The 18,534-nt window shown below is 36.8% G+C and overlaps 3 protein-coding genes across 3 annotated transcripts; 1 reads left to right on the top strand and 2 right to left on the bottom strand.

Moving 5' to 3' along the window:
- Positions 1-781: 781 nt before the first annotated feature.
- On the bottom strand, positions 782-6,678 carry LOC132163454 (protochlorophyllide-dependent translocon component 52, chloroplastic-like). Its single transcript, XM_059573752.1, has 7 exons — positions 5,981-6,678; positions 3,896-4,083; positions 3,083-3,172; positions 2,815-3,001; positions 2,468-2,656; positions 1,784-1,971; positions 782-1,151 (listed from the first exon to the last, which is right to left on the bottom strand). The coding sequence occupies exons 1-7, from the start codon at positions 6,503-6,505 to the stop codon at positions 896-898; spliced, it is 1,623 nt and encodes a 540-aa protein (XP_059429735.1). The 5' UTR covers positions 6,506-6,678; the 3' UTR covers positions 782-895.
- A 728-nt stretch (positions 6,679-7,406) lies between these two features.
- LOC132163236 (protochlorophyllide-dependent translocon component 52, chloroplastic-like) lies at positions 7,407-13,723 on the bottom strand. Its single transcript, XM_059573443.1, has 7 exons — positions 13,035-13,723; positions 10,800-10,987; positions 10,325-10,414; positions 10,057-10,243; positions 9,715-9,903; positions 8,917-9,104; positions 7,407-8,458 (listed from the first exon to the last, which is right to left on the bottom strand). The coding sequence occupies exons 1-7, from the start codon at positions 13,557-13,559 to the stop codon at positions 8,203-8,205; spliced, it is 1,623 nt and encodes a 540-aa protein (XP_059429426.1). The 5' UTR covers positions 13,560-13,723; the 3' UTR covers positions 7,407-8,202.
- A 2,129-nt stretch (positions 13,724-15,852) lies between these two features.
- Positions 15,853-18,134, top strand: LOC132163235 (uncharacterized). The gene is made up of 2 exons (XM_059573441.1): positions 15,853-15,993; positions 16,103-18,134. Exon 2 carries the CDS (start codon positions 16,174-16,176, stop codon positions 17,854-17,856), a length of 1,683 nt encoding a protein of 560 aa, XP_059429424.1. The 5' UTR covers positions 15,853-15,993; positions 16,103-16,173; the 3' UTR covers positions 17,857-18,134.
- Positions 18,135-18,534: the final 400 nt, after the last annotated feature.

Here is an 18,534-nt window from a genome sequence, read left to right as displayed (position 1 = left end):
TTATTTTTTTAAATTTAAAATAATATTTTATTATTATTTTTATTAGTGTGATATGTGTCTCATTTATAGCCATAAGATTTCTGAGAATAAATCTTAACCATGAATTGGATATTCTCCGGTCCATAATGGACTGGAGAGGATCCTGTTACCCAATCTCCATGTTGTCTTCCTATGGAGAGTCTTTAATTCTGTCCTATCTTTTATAACGCCTATCACTATCAATAACATCATCCATCCGAATGGTTTGGTATGAGCGACCTTTTTTTTATTTGTATTTTTTAAGAAAAAATGCTGCTTTAAAAGTATGAAAAAATCTGTTTTTGAAACTAATAAATCAAATAAAGACTAAATCAAAATAGTACCACCGCTGTCTACTCTCTAGTACAGCTATTGTGAAAAGGCTTGATACTTTGATTACTTTCTCAAATAAATTAAGTCATCTGTGATTTTTTTTTTTTTTTTTAAAAAAAAAAAAACCATTGTTTTATGATTATGTTAGGATCATCTTGATCCCTTATTCTGACAATAACTAGTATAATAATGAGAAGAAGAGCCGTCAAGGCATGCGCTGCGTTGCCGCATTTCATTGGCTTTCGGTCAAGAGTAGGTTAAAAAACTGCATACAATTTGAAATTACATGAAAGTTGAGTCAATATATATATATATAGGTTCAAAATTAATGTTTAATTTGTTCTCATGCATAATCATCCAAATTGATGTGCATGAATTGTTTGAATTCATCATATATAATAATGTTTAGGCGATGCATTTATGGTATATATATATATACATATCTTGCTTTTCATTAATCTTTACATATAATATATATAATATTTTTACACAACCGAATATGGGTTTTTTTTTAAGGCCAAACAGTATAATTGAGAGACTATCCTCAGCGAAAAGCATGATTGTAGTCATGGAAATGGAAGTTTTTGTAGATGAAGTGGGCCAACCATATTGATGATGCATAGCATATCACCGCCATTGAAGCCAATGTCGTTCTCGCAGCTGCTGACATCGCACCCTGTTTGGCTGCAGCAACAATCCCAATTAAAGCAATACAGGCAACTTTGAGGACAACTTCAAGCACATTGAGGCCTTTATATGCAACGCTGCAACTGCGGCAGTTCTCCACATGGGACCTGTACCTGAAAAAGATGATGAAAACTAGTTTCGATGAGCTATATCTTATAATTGACACAGCTAGTTCTAAAGAGACCACCACACAAAAAGATGAATATGAATGTCTTGCTCTAAGAGTAGGAGCTTTCTAAATCTTAGAAGAGCATCTCCAACAATGGTCTGTATTTTAGCTCTTCAAAAAGCAACAATCTCTACTTTCAATGTCCTCCAATTTCCACAAAGGGAAAATGACAATTTTTTCTAAACTGGGTTTGAGAAAATTCCTTCAAACAATCTATTAATCTGAAATCTACCCTTAGAGCATGTGATAATCATGTACTCTTAAGGAAAAATCTCGATTTAATAGATTGTATGAGAGGATTTTGAGGAAAAATTTGTCCAGAGAAAAGTAGTCTGAAGGCATTATAACATTTGTAAGCTGATTTGATATAAAGCATAGTTTGTGGATGATATTGGGGCAAGTAAAGGATCATGGTTGCAATGAGAAACAGGCTTAGCTTCTAGGATTCTGCAGAGATTTTGGTACTCCTGTAACATTCTCAAAAATCTTAGAGGAGAAGAAAAGTTACCACTTTCCAGAGCCGAAAAATGTAATCAAATTGAAGCTCACATCCATGTTAGTAGTTCTCTGAATTACCTGTCCATTAGCTGTTCTTTAGGAGGAGTTTGAGGAAGAGCTCCACTATACTTGCCTCTCCAATCAACTTGACCACCAGCATACTTGTTTAACCATTTTCTAAATCCAACCACAAGAGCATCTGACTTTGTTGGTACAAAACAAGCTTTCTGCCAGTTGGTAGGACCGGCATCCATTATCTTACGCTCCTATAGAAAGAACTCAAGAGTCAGTAATGCTTTGCTAGGAAAGAAACGAAGTTACCCATCACTGCATGTTATTTTCATATAGAAAAGAGGTGACTGTCTTTGACCAGAACTTTTGGCTTTACCTCAAGTTGTAAAGGGCAGGGTGGGTTTGGGTTAAGTCTTATGTTCAAATCTTGCTCACAAAAAATATAACAAGAAAATCCTATATGTTGCTCGAATTAAGGATTTCCCTCAAATTTTCCCCACCATGTGTTGTTTCTTTTTCACTCTCAAATTATTTCTGGAATGCCAGTTGGGTTTATATTATATTGAAAGTTATATCCTATATGTTGTCTTTCATAATAGCAGAACCCTGGAATCTGTCAGTATGGTTGATGTGGTGATCTTACCAATGACTTTGATTTGTAACTCCTAAAAAGAAAAAAGTCATGTGTAATAGAATAAACCGATTATCAAGATGAAACAACTATGCAATGACATAAGACATGGGAGTCACCTCAACGTGAAGAAGATATAAATCAGAATCTAAAATCAGGTTTTGCCCCACATGAAATATCCATCGTGGCACAACTTTATCAATCCAATGACCGAAGTTTCTTGGGAAGCTCCATATCAGTCTGCTACTACCTGGACTAACTGGAATACAAATAAAAATCAAAGCAAATTTCCGCTGCACTGATGTTTTCTGCATTAGCCAAAATTTACATAAAAAGAAGTATTAGAACACACACACACAAAAAATAATAATAATAATAATAAATAAATAAATAAATAAGGATTAAAAAAATTCCCAATTTTGGTTCATCAGCTTAGCATGCACAATGGATCAACCTAATGTATTACCTTCTCAGTTCCACTTGATGATGCAGATCCATTAGCTTGATCAACCACAGGTTTAGTATAAGCATAAAACACACACGGGGGAATAAATTTGCTTAAGCTCCACTCCTGATTTGCCTTGAAGCCATTGATGTCTAAACTCTCAATCATCAATTCAAGCGGTCTTCCCCCCTCTCTATCAGCCTTCACAGTGAAGGAAACTTTATTTCAGTTCTAAACTAAGATAACAGGACACATTGACTGGAAATAAAGATTATGGGAAAGTTCTTATCTGTTTTTGGGTCGTGGAGTTCTCATAATTCCATGATGTGCATATGGAACATGAGCAGGGTCCATAAGATTTTCAATCAATACCTCATAACTGAAAATTCAACATCAATATACTCTCAATCAAGTCTGCTCAAGAGAAAATAGGTGAAAGAATAAAAAGAAAAACTAAACCCTGAATTAGAGATGCCCAACTCTTAGTAATACATTCATTTGAAGAACTTCCATGTGATATTTTTGCCAATAAAAAGGAAGAAGAATTTTTTTTTTTTTTTTGATAACATAGGAGAACTTTACTCAGATTAATTGCACGTCGCAAAAGTATACTGTACAACAATCATCACCATTAATCAAACTCCTACGGGTAATTGACTCCACCCGCCAGAACCAGTTACCAAGTAATCCAGGAGCTTTCACCCCTGACGGGCTAAGCAGTTTATTCTCATGCCCAGGAGACAAAGGAAGAAGAAAATTTTATCAGGCAAGAAGATCCAATCTCTAATACAATTAGCCAAAATATAGAAAGAAAATATTAATACGTTATATTTCAACATTATGTGTGCCTAAAAGTTCTTTAATATATAATAGAAAATAAGGCCACATATAGTTACATGAGTAGAAACAATAGTCTATGGGTTGGTTTGGTAAAGATTTAAGAAGTATTTGGGGTTTTGAGTTTTGAATAGAGTTTTGAAAATGGTAAAAATTACAAAGCGGTTTGATGGGGACACATTTGAAAAAGTGTTGTATGTGGGATCCACAAAAGAAATTTTTTTTGGTAAAATGAGTTTAAATCAGAAGTAGTGGGAGAACACACCCGTAAGGAATATCTCTATTTCCCATTAATTTAGTATAGGAAGGATCATCTAGTTGTGGGATGTAAGGCGGTTTTCTCTCCACAAGAATATCTTTGTACTGAGGATCAGTGTTTGGCCAAAACCAAACAATGTCGTGCTGCACTGTACTTGGATAAGCAGCAACACATGCTTTCTTGAATGTGTTCACCTGCATAATTATTTGGAAAGGTTAATTACCATCACATTGCCCAAGAACTAGAAATATTTGGAAACGTGGGGCATGCACTGCTTTGAGAGGAACAAAAGAAAGGTTCACTTCAGTTTCAAACATTGTAATATTTGATTACGTACACTTAAATGATACAAGAACAATGGAATTATATCTCATCTTCCGGTTCTTTGCATGCAAGGTTATCATAAATAGCAACCTGCAGAGTGCTGGAACAATCCAAAGAATTGGAGAGTCCAACGCCTAAACAAGAAATTGGGTGACCTAGACAATTCATCATATTTTTTCTATCTAATTTCCCCTGTAAAGGTAGACCTAAAGATGTCAAAATTACAAATCCAATGGAATGGAGAATATTGAAAGATGGATAAGAGACAAAAGGAATGGCCATAGCACATGAAGAGCATAATAACATTAGTGACACTTATTGATACTCCTTCACATGGCTGATTCTCTATTGTCCAGAGCTTTTTAAGTAAATACATAGAATGTGTGGCGTAATAATGAGTTATCAACCGCTTTTAATTGGTAAACATTAAACAAGCTTGTTAGAGCTGGTAAAGTGAGCTTTGCAAGTCTCCTTCCTTATACTCCATTCTAGTAATTGATTTACTACCAGTCCTCATCATTTTGCAGCAATGATTAGAAGTTTCAAGTAAGACTAATACTCTTTGGACACCACCTTGTTCGGCGAAAAAGTAACATGGATCCTAACAATTCTGTCATAAATATTTAAAACAAACCAATTAATTGTATTTTGAACTTTTGAACAAAGGTAGAGCTAAGTGTAAGATCCTCTAGCTTCAAGTGATGCAAAATCACACAATGTATCATAATCAAATTCCATATTCCATTGCAAGGAATATTCTTGAATGCAACATTGACATACCTTGTTCCTTCTATTTGTATGAGAAAATAGAATAAGATCAAACAAAACTGTGATGTAAGAGAGCGCTTTAGAAAGTAAAAGGGGTCATTCCTAGCAAGAATGGAGTAGGACACAGCAATAAGAATTGAATGCTACATCGAATCCTTATCCCTCACAGACATTCAACAAATGGATGAATCATACAAGATGAAGCAGAAAAATGTAATTATTGACAAGATATGGTTAGATCTTTTTCATCTGGTCAAGGACAATTTTTCCTTTTTCTTTTCTCTTCCTTTTTCTTTTTCAGGAAAGACGACAAAAAGGAAAAGAGTTAGCCATCAGAAAGAGCATATGAATGTTCACATTTTATACTTAAAGATAATTGAGCTCATATTCAATTTAGGCCCCTAGTTCTATGTCTAAGTTGTGGTTCCGTTTTCAGCGAATTAAGCTTGTTTGTGTGCCTTGAGGTCATTTTGTCAAATAACCACTTATTCCAAAAGCTTATATTATAGTAAATGTCCCGAATTTGAACCTTATCTTTGCCATTTATCCTCTATTTCAAATCAAATAGTCTACATGTACGTTGTTTGGTCCTACACGTGATGAGGAGTATTAGAGTATTAACTAAATGATTAAAACAACCATTTTTCACCGGCTCAAGCTTTTGGGATAAGTGGTGATTTAACATATATAAATGAGGACAAGCTACTTGTAAATACAATTATGTCTATTATGCAAATAATACTAAGAGGGGATTTCAAAGTGGTTAATTCATTACTTCATTGATTGTTCTGTGTAGGTAATAAGAAGGCATAGGCCAAGCAACGAAATTTGGAATATTGGTTTAACCTAATATTGGATAAAATTAACAGATTCCATATTTTGCACACATGTGACAAGAATCCTACCAAATATACTCAAAGCATCAGAAAACATGCAAAAGCACTGGCAAAATGCTGTCCCAAGTTCCCAACAATGGAGATTTCAATCAAGAGTTATTACCGGAGGGCCATCAGGAGGTGCTTGAGGGATGAATTTGCAATCACCAGAACCATTAAAGCACCAACCATGGTACACGCACTGCAACCTGCCCCACTGATCAATCCTTCCTTCAGACAGTGGAGCCAACCTATGAGGACAGGTATCATCAAACACTTTCCAAACACTCTCATTTCTATCCCACCACACAACCACATCAAGACCCATCACTTTTTTCGCATGAGGCACCCTCTTGTCCAGATCACAGACCGGCATAACCGGATACCACTGTGCATACCAATCAAATTTCTCACCTTGTCTGCGGGTTTCAAGCTCTGGCTCAGGTGGGTTTGCGGGTTCTGTCGAAACCGTGGATGATATGGCGGTAAACAGCTTGAACCTGGATTGGTTTTTGTCAACTAATGAGAAAGAAGAAGTGGGAGTTGGATTGAAATGAAAATTCAAGAACATGGGTTTTCTGAATTGGGTTTTGCTAAGCGTAGTTCGGATGTAAACTGAAGGAACAGACGGCGCTTTCAAAGATTCCATGGTTGCTTCTTTCACAGCTCAAACTAGAGAAAAGATGCAAACTTCGTAAGTAAAGTTTGTGACTGAGCTCGAAGCTCTGAATTATACGGACAAGAAAGCCTGAAAATTTGAAATGGTTAGTTGTTTCTACAGTTGAATGGATAACGTGGATATATTTGTGGTGTGAATGACTGATTGTAGCCAAAAATGCAAAAATGAGTGGTTGGTTTCGTTAATAGCTCTTTGAACGCGTATTTCGTTTGAAAATTTGTCCGAATCCATCGACGTGCCACGTCAGCACCATGATATTGTCACAAGTGTGCTTGTAATAAGATTAAAAAAAAATTAAAAAAAAAAAAAGAAATGGTTGGGCCACCTCAAATCGGCCGAACTACCGAAGGTGACTGAACTATTGCCAAAGCCATGGGATGGTCTATGATCAAAATGGGTTTCAGTCATTTTTCTTGAGTCCTTGACCATGAGCCGAAAGGGTGCCCGCTTATTAATCCAATCTCCAATTCCTTCCTATTGTTGATACTTTCAAATTGTTGGTTCAATTTGTTGCAAAAACTTGCTCACTCTGCCATCAAACTAACTTGTTCGTCTAGTCTTCGACTTCTCAAATATATTCTTTGACACGCCTTCATAATACGAAAAAAAAAAATTTCATCAAGAGAAATGCTCTTCGAGTCTCTTTTCAAAAGTTTGATTACAAATTGATGTATTATCATCTCATATGATGTATTGTTTTAGTCAATAAAACTATAAACTGATGTGTCACAATCGTTTCACTAGTTCAATCTCTTCTCAACTCGTGCTCGTGGTGGTGTTTGTTACTATAGAACTAAAGAAAATTACACATATAACATAGCTTAAATGCCTCACACACATATATAACAAATAAATAATTAACCCTTAAAAAGAAAAAAGAAAACTTAATTATCATTGCTAAAACCACCATGGGTGTAACGGGGTGTACCCAACTCACTGATTTAGACAATCCAACACCCTCCTTGCCTATAGCTTATTAACAACGCCTTTAGCTTATTAACAAAGGAACAAAAAATTGAAACATGCTATGAGCAAATGGCTCCATCCATGTTATTAGCACCAAGGAAAGATCAATAAACTCAAAGTCATCTCAGCTAGACCCACCAGAGATAGATCTCCCATTATCGACCGTAAGTAAAAGCGCTGTCCCCCATTCTCTTTCCACTTCAATTTCATCACTTTCTTTAGTTTGTTTCACAAAACCACTTGCTTTCTTGCACTGATTTCAAGATCTGAACAGAGACCAAGGAGTTTGGGGGATCTGGGTGTTTGGGTTTTTCTTGAAAGATCAAGACTTTCAAGACAAACCCATGAAAGAGGCGAATCCAAGCGCTGAGCCCATTGGGCAGAACCTGCTAAACTGATAAGCAATCTGTGTTTCTCAGTTCTCATATTTGCAGTGATTGCCATCACCTACCAACCCCCAGATTCATGGCTGGAGTCTGCTCCAGCCGTGACCAAGCTATTCACCGAGTCTGAAAACGCCACCTTCCAAAATGACAATTCCATCCTCAAAACTGGGGAAGATTTGCTTTTTGCACCCGCTCGGGCGGTGTCGCCCGCAAACAACCCAATCAATCTTACTTTTCATTAATCTTTACATATAATATTTTTACACAACCGAATGTGGGTTTTTTGAAGGCCAAACAGTAAGTGAGAGACTATCCTCAGCGAAAAGCATGATTGTAGTCATGGAAATGGAAATTTTTGTAAATGAAGTGGGCCAACCATATTGATGATGCATAGCATATCACCGCCATTGAAGCCAATGTGGTTCTCGCAGCTGCTGACATTGCACCCTGTTTGGCTGCAGCAACAATCCCAATTAAAGCAATACAGGCAACTTTGAGGACAACTTCAAGCACATTGAGGCCTTTATATGCAACGCTGCAACTGCGGCAGTTCTCCACATGGGACCTGTACCTGAAAAAGATGGGGAAAACTAGTTTCGATGAGCTATTTCTTATAATTGACACAGCTAGTTCCAAGGACCACCACACAAACAGAGGAATATGAATGTATTGCCTCCAACACAATCTATTAATCTGAAATATATCCTTAGAGCATATGCATTTTTTCACGTAGGATTTGGAGGAAAACATTGTCCGGAGAAAAGTAGTCTGAAGGCATTATAACAAGTATAATTTAGTAAGCTGATTTGATGTAAAGCATAGTTTGTGAGTGATATTGGGACAAGTAAAGGATCATTGTTTCGTGGTTGCAATGAGAAATAGGCTTAGCTTCTAGGCTTCTGCAGAGATTTTGGTACTCTTGTAACATTCTCAAAAAATGTATGAGGAAAAGAAAAGTTACCAATTTCCAGAGCCAAAAAATGTAATCAAATTGAAGCTCAAATCCACATTAGTAGTTTTCTGAATTACCTGTCCATCAGCTGTTCTTTAGGAGGAGTTTGAGGAAGAGCTCCACTATACTTGCCTCTCCAATCAACTTGCCCACCAGCATACTTGTTTAACCATTTTCTAAATCCAACCACAAGAGCATCTGACTTTGTTGGTACAAAACAAGCTTTCTGCCAGTTGGTAGGACCGGCATCCATTATCTTATGCTCCTATAGAAAGAACTCAAGAGTCAGATGTTACTAATCAACAATGTACTATAATGTTATTCAGTGATTTCTGTGACTGGTAGTAAACATATATATCAAGAACAGCAGTCACAACCTATTTTCTTCTCTTCTTGCTGGAAACTAAGCTAAAGAGTAATGCTTTGCTGGGAAAGAAACGAAGTTACCCATCACAGCATGTTATAGTAGTGCACTGCGTTTGCCTAGAACTTTTGGCTTTACCTCATGTTGTAAAAAGCAGGGTGGGTTTGGATTAAGTCTTATGTTCAAATCTTGCCAACAAAAAATATAACAAGAAAATCCTATATGTTGCTCGAATTAAGGATTTTCCTCAAATTTTCCCCACCATGTGTTGTTTCTTTTTCACTCTCAAATTATATCTGGAACGCCAGTTGAGTTTATACTATATTGGAAGTTATATCCTATATGTTGTCTTTCATAATAGCAGAACCATGGAATCTGTCAGAATGGTTGATCCGGTGATCTTACCAATGACTTTTATTTGTAACTCCTAAAAAGAAAAAAGTCGTGTAATAGAAATAAACCGATTATCAAGATGAAACAACTATGCAATAGTATAAGAGATGGGAATCACCTCAACGTGAAGAAGGTATAAATCAGAATCTAAAATCAGGTTTTGTCCCACATGAAAGATCCATCGTGGCACAACTTTATCAATCCAAATACCAAAGTTTCTTGGGAAGGTCCATATCAGTCTGCTACTACCTGGACTAACCGGAATACAAATAAAAATCAAAGCAGATTTCCGCTGCACTGACATTTTCTGCATTAACCAAACTTTATGTAAATAGAAAAACTAAGAACACAAACAAAAAAACAAAAAGCAAAAAACAAAAAACAAATAAATGAGGATTAAAAAAATTCCCAATTTTGGTTGATCAGCGTAGCATGAACGATGGATCAACCTAATGTTTACCTTCTCAATTCCACTTGATGTTGCAGATCCATTGGTTTGATCCACCACAGGGTTAGTATAAGCATAAAACACACACGGGGGAATAAATTTGCTTAAGCCGAAGTCCTGACTTCCATTGAAGCCATTGATGTCTAACTTTTCAATCATCAATTCAAGCGGCCTGCCCCCCTCTCTATCAGCCTTTACTGTGAAGGCAACTTTATTTTAGTTATAAATTAAGATAACAGGACACATTGACCGGAAATAAGGATTATGAGAAAGTGCTTATCTGTTTTTGGGTCGTGGAGTTTTCATAATTCCATGATGTGCATATGGAACATGAGCAGGGTCCATAAGATTTTCAATCAATACCTCATAACTGAAAATTCAACATCAATATACTCTCGATCAGATCTGCTTAAGAGAAAATAGGTGAAAGAATAAAAAGAAAAACTAAACCCTGAATTTGAAATGCCCAACTTTTAGTAATACATTCATTTGAAGAACTTCCATATGATATTTTCACCAATAAAAAGGAAGAAGAAAATTTTATCAGGCAAGAAGATCCAATCTCTAATGAAATTAGCCAAAATATAGAAAGAAAATATTAATACGTTATATTTCAACATTATGTGTGCCTAAAGTTCTTTCATATATAACAGAAAATAAGGCCACATACAGTTACATGAGTAGAAACAATAGTCTCTAGGTTGGTTTAAGAAGTGGTAAAATGAGTTTAAATCAGAAGTAGTGGGAAAACACACCCGTAAGGAATATCTCTATTTCCCATTAATTTAGTATAGGAAGGATCATCTAGTTGTGGGATGTAAGGAGGTTTTCTCTCCACAAGAATATCTTTGTACTGAGGATCAGTGTTTGGCCAAAACCAAACAATGTCGTGCTGCACGGTACTTGGATAAGCAGCTACACATGCTTTCTTGAATGTGTTCACCTGCATAATTATTTGGAAAGGTTAATTACCATCACATTGCCCAAGAAATATAAATATTTGGAAACGTGGGGCATGCACTGATTTGAGAGGAACATAAGAAAAGTTCACTTCAGTTTCAAACACTAATATTTGATTACACTTAAATGATACAAGAACAATGCAATTATATCTCATCTTCCGGTTCTTTGTATGCAAGGTTATCATAAATAGCAACCTGCAGTGTGCTGGAACAATCCAAAGAATTGGAGAGTCCAATGCCTAAACAAGAAATTGGGTGACCTAGACAATTCATCATTTTTTCTATCTAATTTCCCCTGTAAAGGTAGACCTAAAGATGTTAAAATTACAAATCCAATGGAATTGAGAATATTGAAAGATGGATAAGAGACAAAAGGAATGGTCATAGCACATGAAGAGCATAACATCATTAAAGACACTTATTGATACTCGTTCACATGGCTGATTCTCAATTGTCTAGTGCTTTTTAAGTAAATACATAGAATGTGTGGCGTAATAATGAGTTATCAACCGCTTTTAATTGGTAAACAAGCTTGTTATAGCTGGCAAAGTGAGCTTTGCAAGTCTCCTTCCTTGTACTCCATTCTAGTAATTGATTTACTACAAGTCCTCATCATTTCGCAGCAATGATTAGAAGTTAATTTCAAGTAAGACTAATACTCTTTGGACACCACATTGTTCGGCAAAAAAGTAACATGGATCCTAACCATTCTGTCGTAAATATTTAAAACAAACCAATTAATTGTATTTTGAACTTTTGAACAAGGGTAGAGCTAAGTGTAAGATCCTCTAGCTTCAAGTGATGCAAAATCACACAATGTATCATAATCAAATTCCATATTCCATTGTAAGGAATTCATGAATGCAACATTGACATACCTTGTTCCTTCTATTTAGAGGAATGCTACAATGCATTCTACAAAACATCTCCCCACCATCTCTTCACTTTACCATTTTGAGTTTTTCAAAAAAAATATATATATATTAAGAGAGTGGAGATGGTGAAGAGATGGTTTGTAGATGAAAAAAAGAATATCCCTTCTATTTATATGAGAAAATTGAATAAGATCAAACAAAACTATAATGTAAGAGAGCGCTTTAGAAAATAAAAGGGGCCATTCCTAACAAGAATGGAGTAGGACAACAGCAATAAGAATTGAATGCTACATCGAATCCTTATCCCTCACAGACATTCAACAAATGGATTAAATCATACAAGATGAAGCAGAAAAATGTAACTATTGACAAGATATGGTTAGATCTTTTTCATCTGGTCAAGGACAATTTTTCTTTTTCTTTTTTCTCTTCCTTTTTTTTTTTTTTTTTTTTTTTGTTAGCCATCAGAAAGAGCATATGAATGTTCACATTTTATTCTTAAAGATAATTGAGCTCATATTCAATTTAGGCCTCTAGTTGTATATATGAGCAAGTTGTGGTTCAGTTTTCAGCAAATTAAGCTTGTTTGTGTGCCTTGAGGTCATATTGTCAAATAACCACTTATTCCAAAAGCTTATATTATAGTAAATGTCCCGAATTTGAACCTTGTCTCCACCATTTATCCTCTATTTCAAATAAAATAGTCTACATGTTGTTTGGTCCTAACATGTGATGAGGAGTGTTAAAGTATTAACTAAATGATTTAAACAACCATTTTTCATCGGCTTAAGCTTTTGGGATAAGTGGTAATTTCACACACACACACACACACATATATATATATATATATATATATATATAAATGAGGACAAGCTACTTGTAAATACAATAAATAATACTAAGAGGGGATTTCAAAGTGTCTCCATTACTTCATTGATTGTTCTGTGTAGGTAATAAGAAGGCATAGGCCAAGTAACGAAATTTGGAATCTTGGTTCAACCTAATATTGGATAAAATTAACAGATTCCATGTTTTGCACTCATGTGACAAGAATCCTACCAAATATACTAAAAGCATCGGAAAACATGCAAAAGCTCTGGCAAAATGCCGTCCCAAGTTCCCAACAATGGAGATTTCAATCAAGAGTTATTACCGGAGGACCATCAGGAGGTGCTTGAGGGATGAATTTGCAATCACCAGAACCATTAAAGCACCAACCATGGTACACGCACTGTAACCTGCCCCACTGATCAATCCTTCCTTCAGACAGTGGAGCCAACCTATGAGGACAGGTATCATCAAACACCTTCCAAGCACTCTCATTTCTATCCCACCACACAACCACATCAAGACCCATCACTTTTTTCGCATGCGGCACCCTCTTGTCCAGATCACAGACCGGCATTACCGGATACCACTGTGCATACCAATCAAATTTCTCACCTTGACTGCGGGTTTCAAGCTCTGGCTCAGGTGGGTTTGCGGGTTCTGTCGAAACCGTGGATGATATGGCGGTAAAAAGCTTGAACCTGGATTGGTTTTTGTCAACTAATGAGAAAGAAGAAGAGGGAGTTAGATTGAAATGAAAATTCAAGAACATGGGTTTTCTGAATTGGGTTTTGCTAAGCGTAGTTCGGATGTAAACTGAAGGAACAGACGGCGCTTTCAAAGATTCCATGGTTGCTTCTTTCAGAGCTCAAACTAGAGAAAAGATGCAAACTTCGTAAGTATAAAGAGAGACAGTGAAGTTTGTGACTGAGCTCGAAGCTCTGAATTATACGTACAAGAAAGCCTGAAAATTTGAAATGATTAGTTGTTTCTACGGTTGAATGGATAACGTGGATATGTGGTGTGAATGAAAAATGCAAAATTAGTGGTTGGTTTCATTAATAGCTCTTCGAACGAGTAATTCGTTCGAAAATTTGTCCGAATCCATCGACGTGCGACGTTAGCAACTTAGCACCATAATATTGTCACAAGTGTGCCTGTAAATTGTTATAAGATAAAATAAAGTAGGTTAACTACCAAATACCCCGTTTCGTTTCTTAATTTTTTTCTTTCTTTAAGATTTAATTTTTATCACAAAAAATCAATGTGGTTTTGATAATAAACCAAATTAATTCTTCCGTCAGTTGGCCGTTAGTTAACTTAACAAAAGTCTACGTGAACCAATTAAATGTTGACATGTGGCACCTAATTAAATTCTTTTATTATTTTTTTAAATAAAAAAAATGTGTGCATATATATATATATATATATATATATATAAGGAAAACAAATTGGGGGTGGCTTGGTTCACCGTTGGGGGTGGTTTCGGCCACCAGGGTGGGTGGTTCGGCCACCCTGTAGGCTCCATGAGCCACCCCCATCCGGCCAGATGGGGGTGGCTAGGCCATCCCATGGCCAAAGGAGGTGGCTTGGCCACCAAGCCACCTCCAAATGGCCAAGGAGCCACCCCAATTTGTTTTCTTTTTTTTTTTTAGAAAAAAAAAATTAATTTAAAAAAATAAATAAATTTAATTAGGTGCCACGTATCAACATTTAATTGGCCTATATGGACTTTTGTTAAGTCAACTATATGAAATAACTAATTTGGTCTATTATTAAATCCATAAGAACCTCTTGTAATAAAAATCAAACTCTATGAAAGAAAAAATAAAAAAACGAAACCCTAGGGAATAATTAGTATTTAACCCAATAAAGTAAAAAAGGAAAATGGTCGGACCACCCCGCCGAAGGCGACTGAACCATTGCCAAAGCCAGGGGATGGTCTGGCCACCCGGCTCACCCCCTTACTAGTTTACAACCCCAATATCATGACGTGGTTCAAGGATTGAGTAGAAATTTTTCAAATGAAAGTCCATTTAAAATAGGCCTAAATTGTTCAAAGCCCATTTAAAATAGGCCTTAGGGTGACGCAAAGGTTGTACGTACGGTGAATAGGCCATGGCATTAAGGATAGTAAATAGATTGGGCTATGATCAAAATGGGTTTCAGTCATTTTTCTTGTCCATGAGCCCAAAGGGAGCCAGCTTATTAATCCAATCCATTGTTGATGCTTCCAAATTGCTGGTTCAATTTGTTGCAAAAACTTGCTCACTCTGCCATCAAACAAACTTGTTCGTCTAGTATTCCACTTCTCAAAGATATTCTTTAACATGCCTTCATAAACCAAAAAATATTTTTGATCGAGAAATGCTATTCGATTCTTTTTTCAAATATTTGATTCTAAACTGATGTGTTACAATTTCATGTCACTTATTGTTTTAGTAAATAAATACATAAATTAATGTGTTCGATCGTAACATATCAATTTAGAACCAAATTTTTAAGAGAGTATTAATAAACCTAAACATTTTCTTTATCATTACATGGGTTGGTTTCTTTTTAGTTTATATACAAAAATGTTTGCCTAAATGACAACGAAGATTAACCAAGATGAACTAGGGCCTAGCAAGTAATTATGCATGAAATTCCAGTCTGCCCAATAAAACTATCCTTAGTCACCCTCATTCATTAGAAATATGTTTTTCAAATCATACTTCTAGGATTTTTGAAACTAATGAGTTTAATCTCTTCTCAACTTGTGGTGGTGTGTTTGCTATTAGAGCAAATTATACGTATATCACAGCTTATATGGAGAGAGAGAAAGGGATTGGCTTCGACAATTCTTCTTTTATCAATGTTTAAATAATTTTATTGAAGTATATGAAACACGTGTTACATTTTGAGTCAACTTAATGTAGTACGCCGATAAATTATTGGACGAAAATACTAATGATGTTTATCAAATGAAATTGGGTACCAACTGCCATCTATTTGATCTTAAATACATGTACAAAAAAATAATTAACCCAAAAAGAAAAAAGAAAACTAATTATCATTGCTAGAAGCCTAGAACCGAACCACCATAGGTGTAACGGGGTACCCAACTCACTGATGTAGACAATCCAACACCCCTCCTTGCCTTTAGCTTATTAACAAAGGAACAAAAACTTGAAACATGCTCTGAGCAAACGGCTCCATCTATGTTATTAGCACCAAGGAAAGATCAGTAAACTCAAAGTCATCTCAGCTGAGACCCACCAGAGATAGATCTTCCATTATCGACTGTAAGTAAAAGCGCTGTCAACCATTCTCTTTCTACTTCAATTTCATCACTTTCTATATTTCTTTCACAAACCCACTTGCTTTCTTGCACTGATTTCAAGATCTGAACAGAAACTAAGGGGTTTGGGGGATCTGGGTGTTTGGGTTTTTTCTTGAAAGATCAAGACTTTCAAGACAAACCCATGAAAGAGGCGAATCCAAGCGCTGAGCCCATTGGGCAGAACCTGATAAAACTGATTAGCAATCTGTGTTTCTCAGTGTTTGTGTTCTCAGTTCTCATATTTGCAGTAATTGCCATCACCTACCAACCCCCAGATCCATGGCTGGAGTCTGCTCCAGCCCTGACCAAGCTATTCACCGAGTCTGAAAACGCCACCTTCAAAAATGACAATTCCATCCTCAAAACTGGGGAAGATTTGCTTTTGGCACCCGCTCGGGCGGTGTCGCCTGCAAACAACCCAATCACTGAAGCGGTGATCGAGCAAACCGAAGAGAAAATCGCCAATTCGACCCCGAAATCGGAGTTGGGTTGCGATGAATTGGGGCAGGTGGTGAATTGTTCGGACCCGCGGGTTGTGATTGCGGTTGAGAAGTTCAATTTGAGGGTTTTTAAATCCATTGTGTTCTTGGAATATCAGACCCCAGTTAAGGGGTCAAAATCGAATGAGTGTGATGTGGCATGGAGGTTTAGGAATAAGAAGGAGAAATCTTGGAGGAAGTACAGGGATTTTAGGAGGTTTAAGATTGGAATTGAGGAGAATTGTACGTATAAAGTGGTGCAGGCGGGTGCATGGCATTCTGGTATTAATGCCCGGCGGCCCAGGAGTAGAATCAGTAATGCCACGAGGAGGGGCAGTGGGAATAATGCAAAGCTTGCCCCACCTGTCCGGGATGAGGAGATCAATGACACAATCCCAAGTTTGGGGTCAGCGATGAATTTCAACAAGGGGAGGTACTTGTACTATTCACGCGGAGGGGATTATTGCAAGGGAATGAATCATTACCTTTGGAGTTTCTTGTGTGGTTTAGGGGAAGCTATGTATTTGAATAGGACCTTTGTGATGGATTTGAGTATATGCTTGGCAGCTCCTTATAATCCAAGTAATAAAGATGAGGAGGGAAAGGATTTTCGGTATTATTTTGACTTTGAGCATCTTAAGGAGGTGGCATCGATAGTGGAGGAGGGTGAGTTTTTGACAGGCTGGAAGAAATGGAATCGGAGCCATAAGAGGAAGTTGCCTATTAGGAAGGCCGTGAGCCATAAGGTGACGCCAATGCAACTCAAGAAAGACAAGAACACAATTATATGGAGGCAGTTTGATGCTCCGGAGCCAGAGAATTATTGGTATAGGGTATGTGAAGGGCAAGCTGCTAAGTACATCCAGAGACCGTGGCACGCTCTGTGGAAATCAAAGAGATTGATGAATATTGTTTCCGGGATCAGCGGGAGAATGGACTGGGATTTTGATGCGGTTCATGTGGTTAGAGGGGAGAAAGCACAGAATAAAGAGCTTTGGCCTCATTTGGATTCTGATACAACCCCTGATGCACTCGTTGCAAAGCTGAAAGGGATGATTCAACCTTGGAGGAATCTGTATGTAGCCACCAATGAGCCATTTTACAATTACTTTGATAAATTGAGATCTCAGTACAAGGTGCATTTGCTTGATGATTACAAGGAGTTATGGGGAAATACAAGTGAGTGGTACAATGAGACGACGGGTCTAAATAATGGACGACCGGTTGAGTTTGATGGATACATGAGAGTTGCAGTGGATACTGAGGTCCTTTACAGGGCAAAGACACGTGTGGAAACATTCTATAATTTGACCAAAGATTGCAAGGATGGAATTAATACGTGTTGATGAACAGGTCGAGCTATCCCTTAATGCTTTTTTACTTGAATTGATGTCTTTTACTTTTTAGAATCAGTTTCAGAATGATACTTTCTGTCAATTCTGGTTTCTTTTCTGTATTTTTTTTTTTTTTTTGACATGTCCGCACAAGAGGGGGGAGAGAGAGATTCGAACTAGTGACCTCTGCTTTATTAAGCGTGGTCCCAGCCGATTGATCTACCTCTTGGGGACTTCTTTTCTGTATTTGAATGTTCTTTTATTGTATTGATGATCTTTATTTATGACAAGCCAATATCTGTACTATTTTATGACAAGCCCCTGACCAATGAACTCTCCCAGTCCAAGCTTAGCAAAAGAATTCCCCATTTGGTTCTTTACCATATGGGATGAGAACACACTTTACTGTGAAAGGGAGAGAAAAAAAATCAGGTAAGACAGAGGAAGAAAGAGCTCTATAAATGATATTTCTACCATCAATGAAGCTCATGTTCCTTATTGCATGTGCACCGGAATTCGCCTCTTAGATGGGATGACAATCGAAGATAAAGGTGCTTTCTTTTTGCCTATGTAACGGGAGTGGGATATGTTTTCCCTGTTGGCTTGTGGTTACAATTCATGTACTCGTGTCTATCTTTCAATTCATTTTTGGTGTCTATGAACCAATGATGCCTGTGTTGGTTAGCCTTG

Source organism: Corylus avellana, chromosome ca10 (assembly GCF_901000735.1).
Source record: "Corylus avellana chromosome ca10, CavTom2PMs-1.0".
NCBI classification, from domain to species: Eukaryota; Viridiplantae; Streptophyta; class Magnoliopsida; order Fagales; family Betulaceae; genus Corylus; species Corylus avellana.
This window is presented reverse-complemented; position numbering and strand designations above follow the sequence as displayed.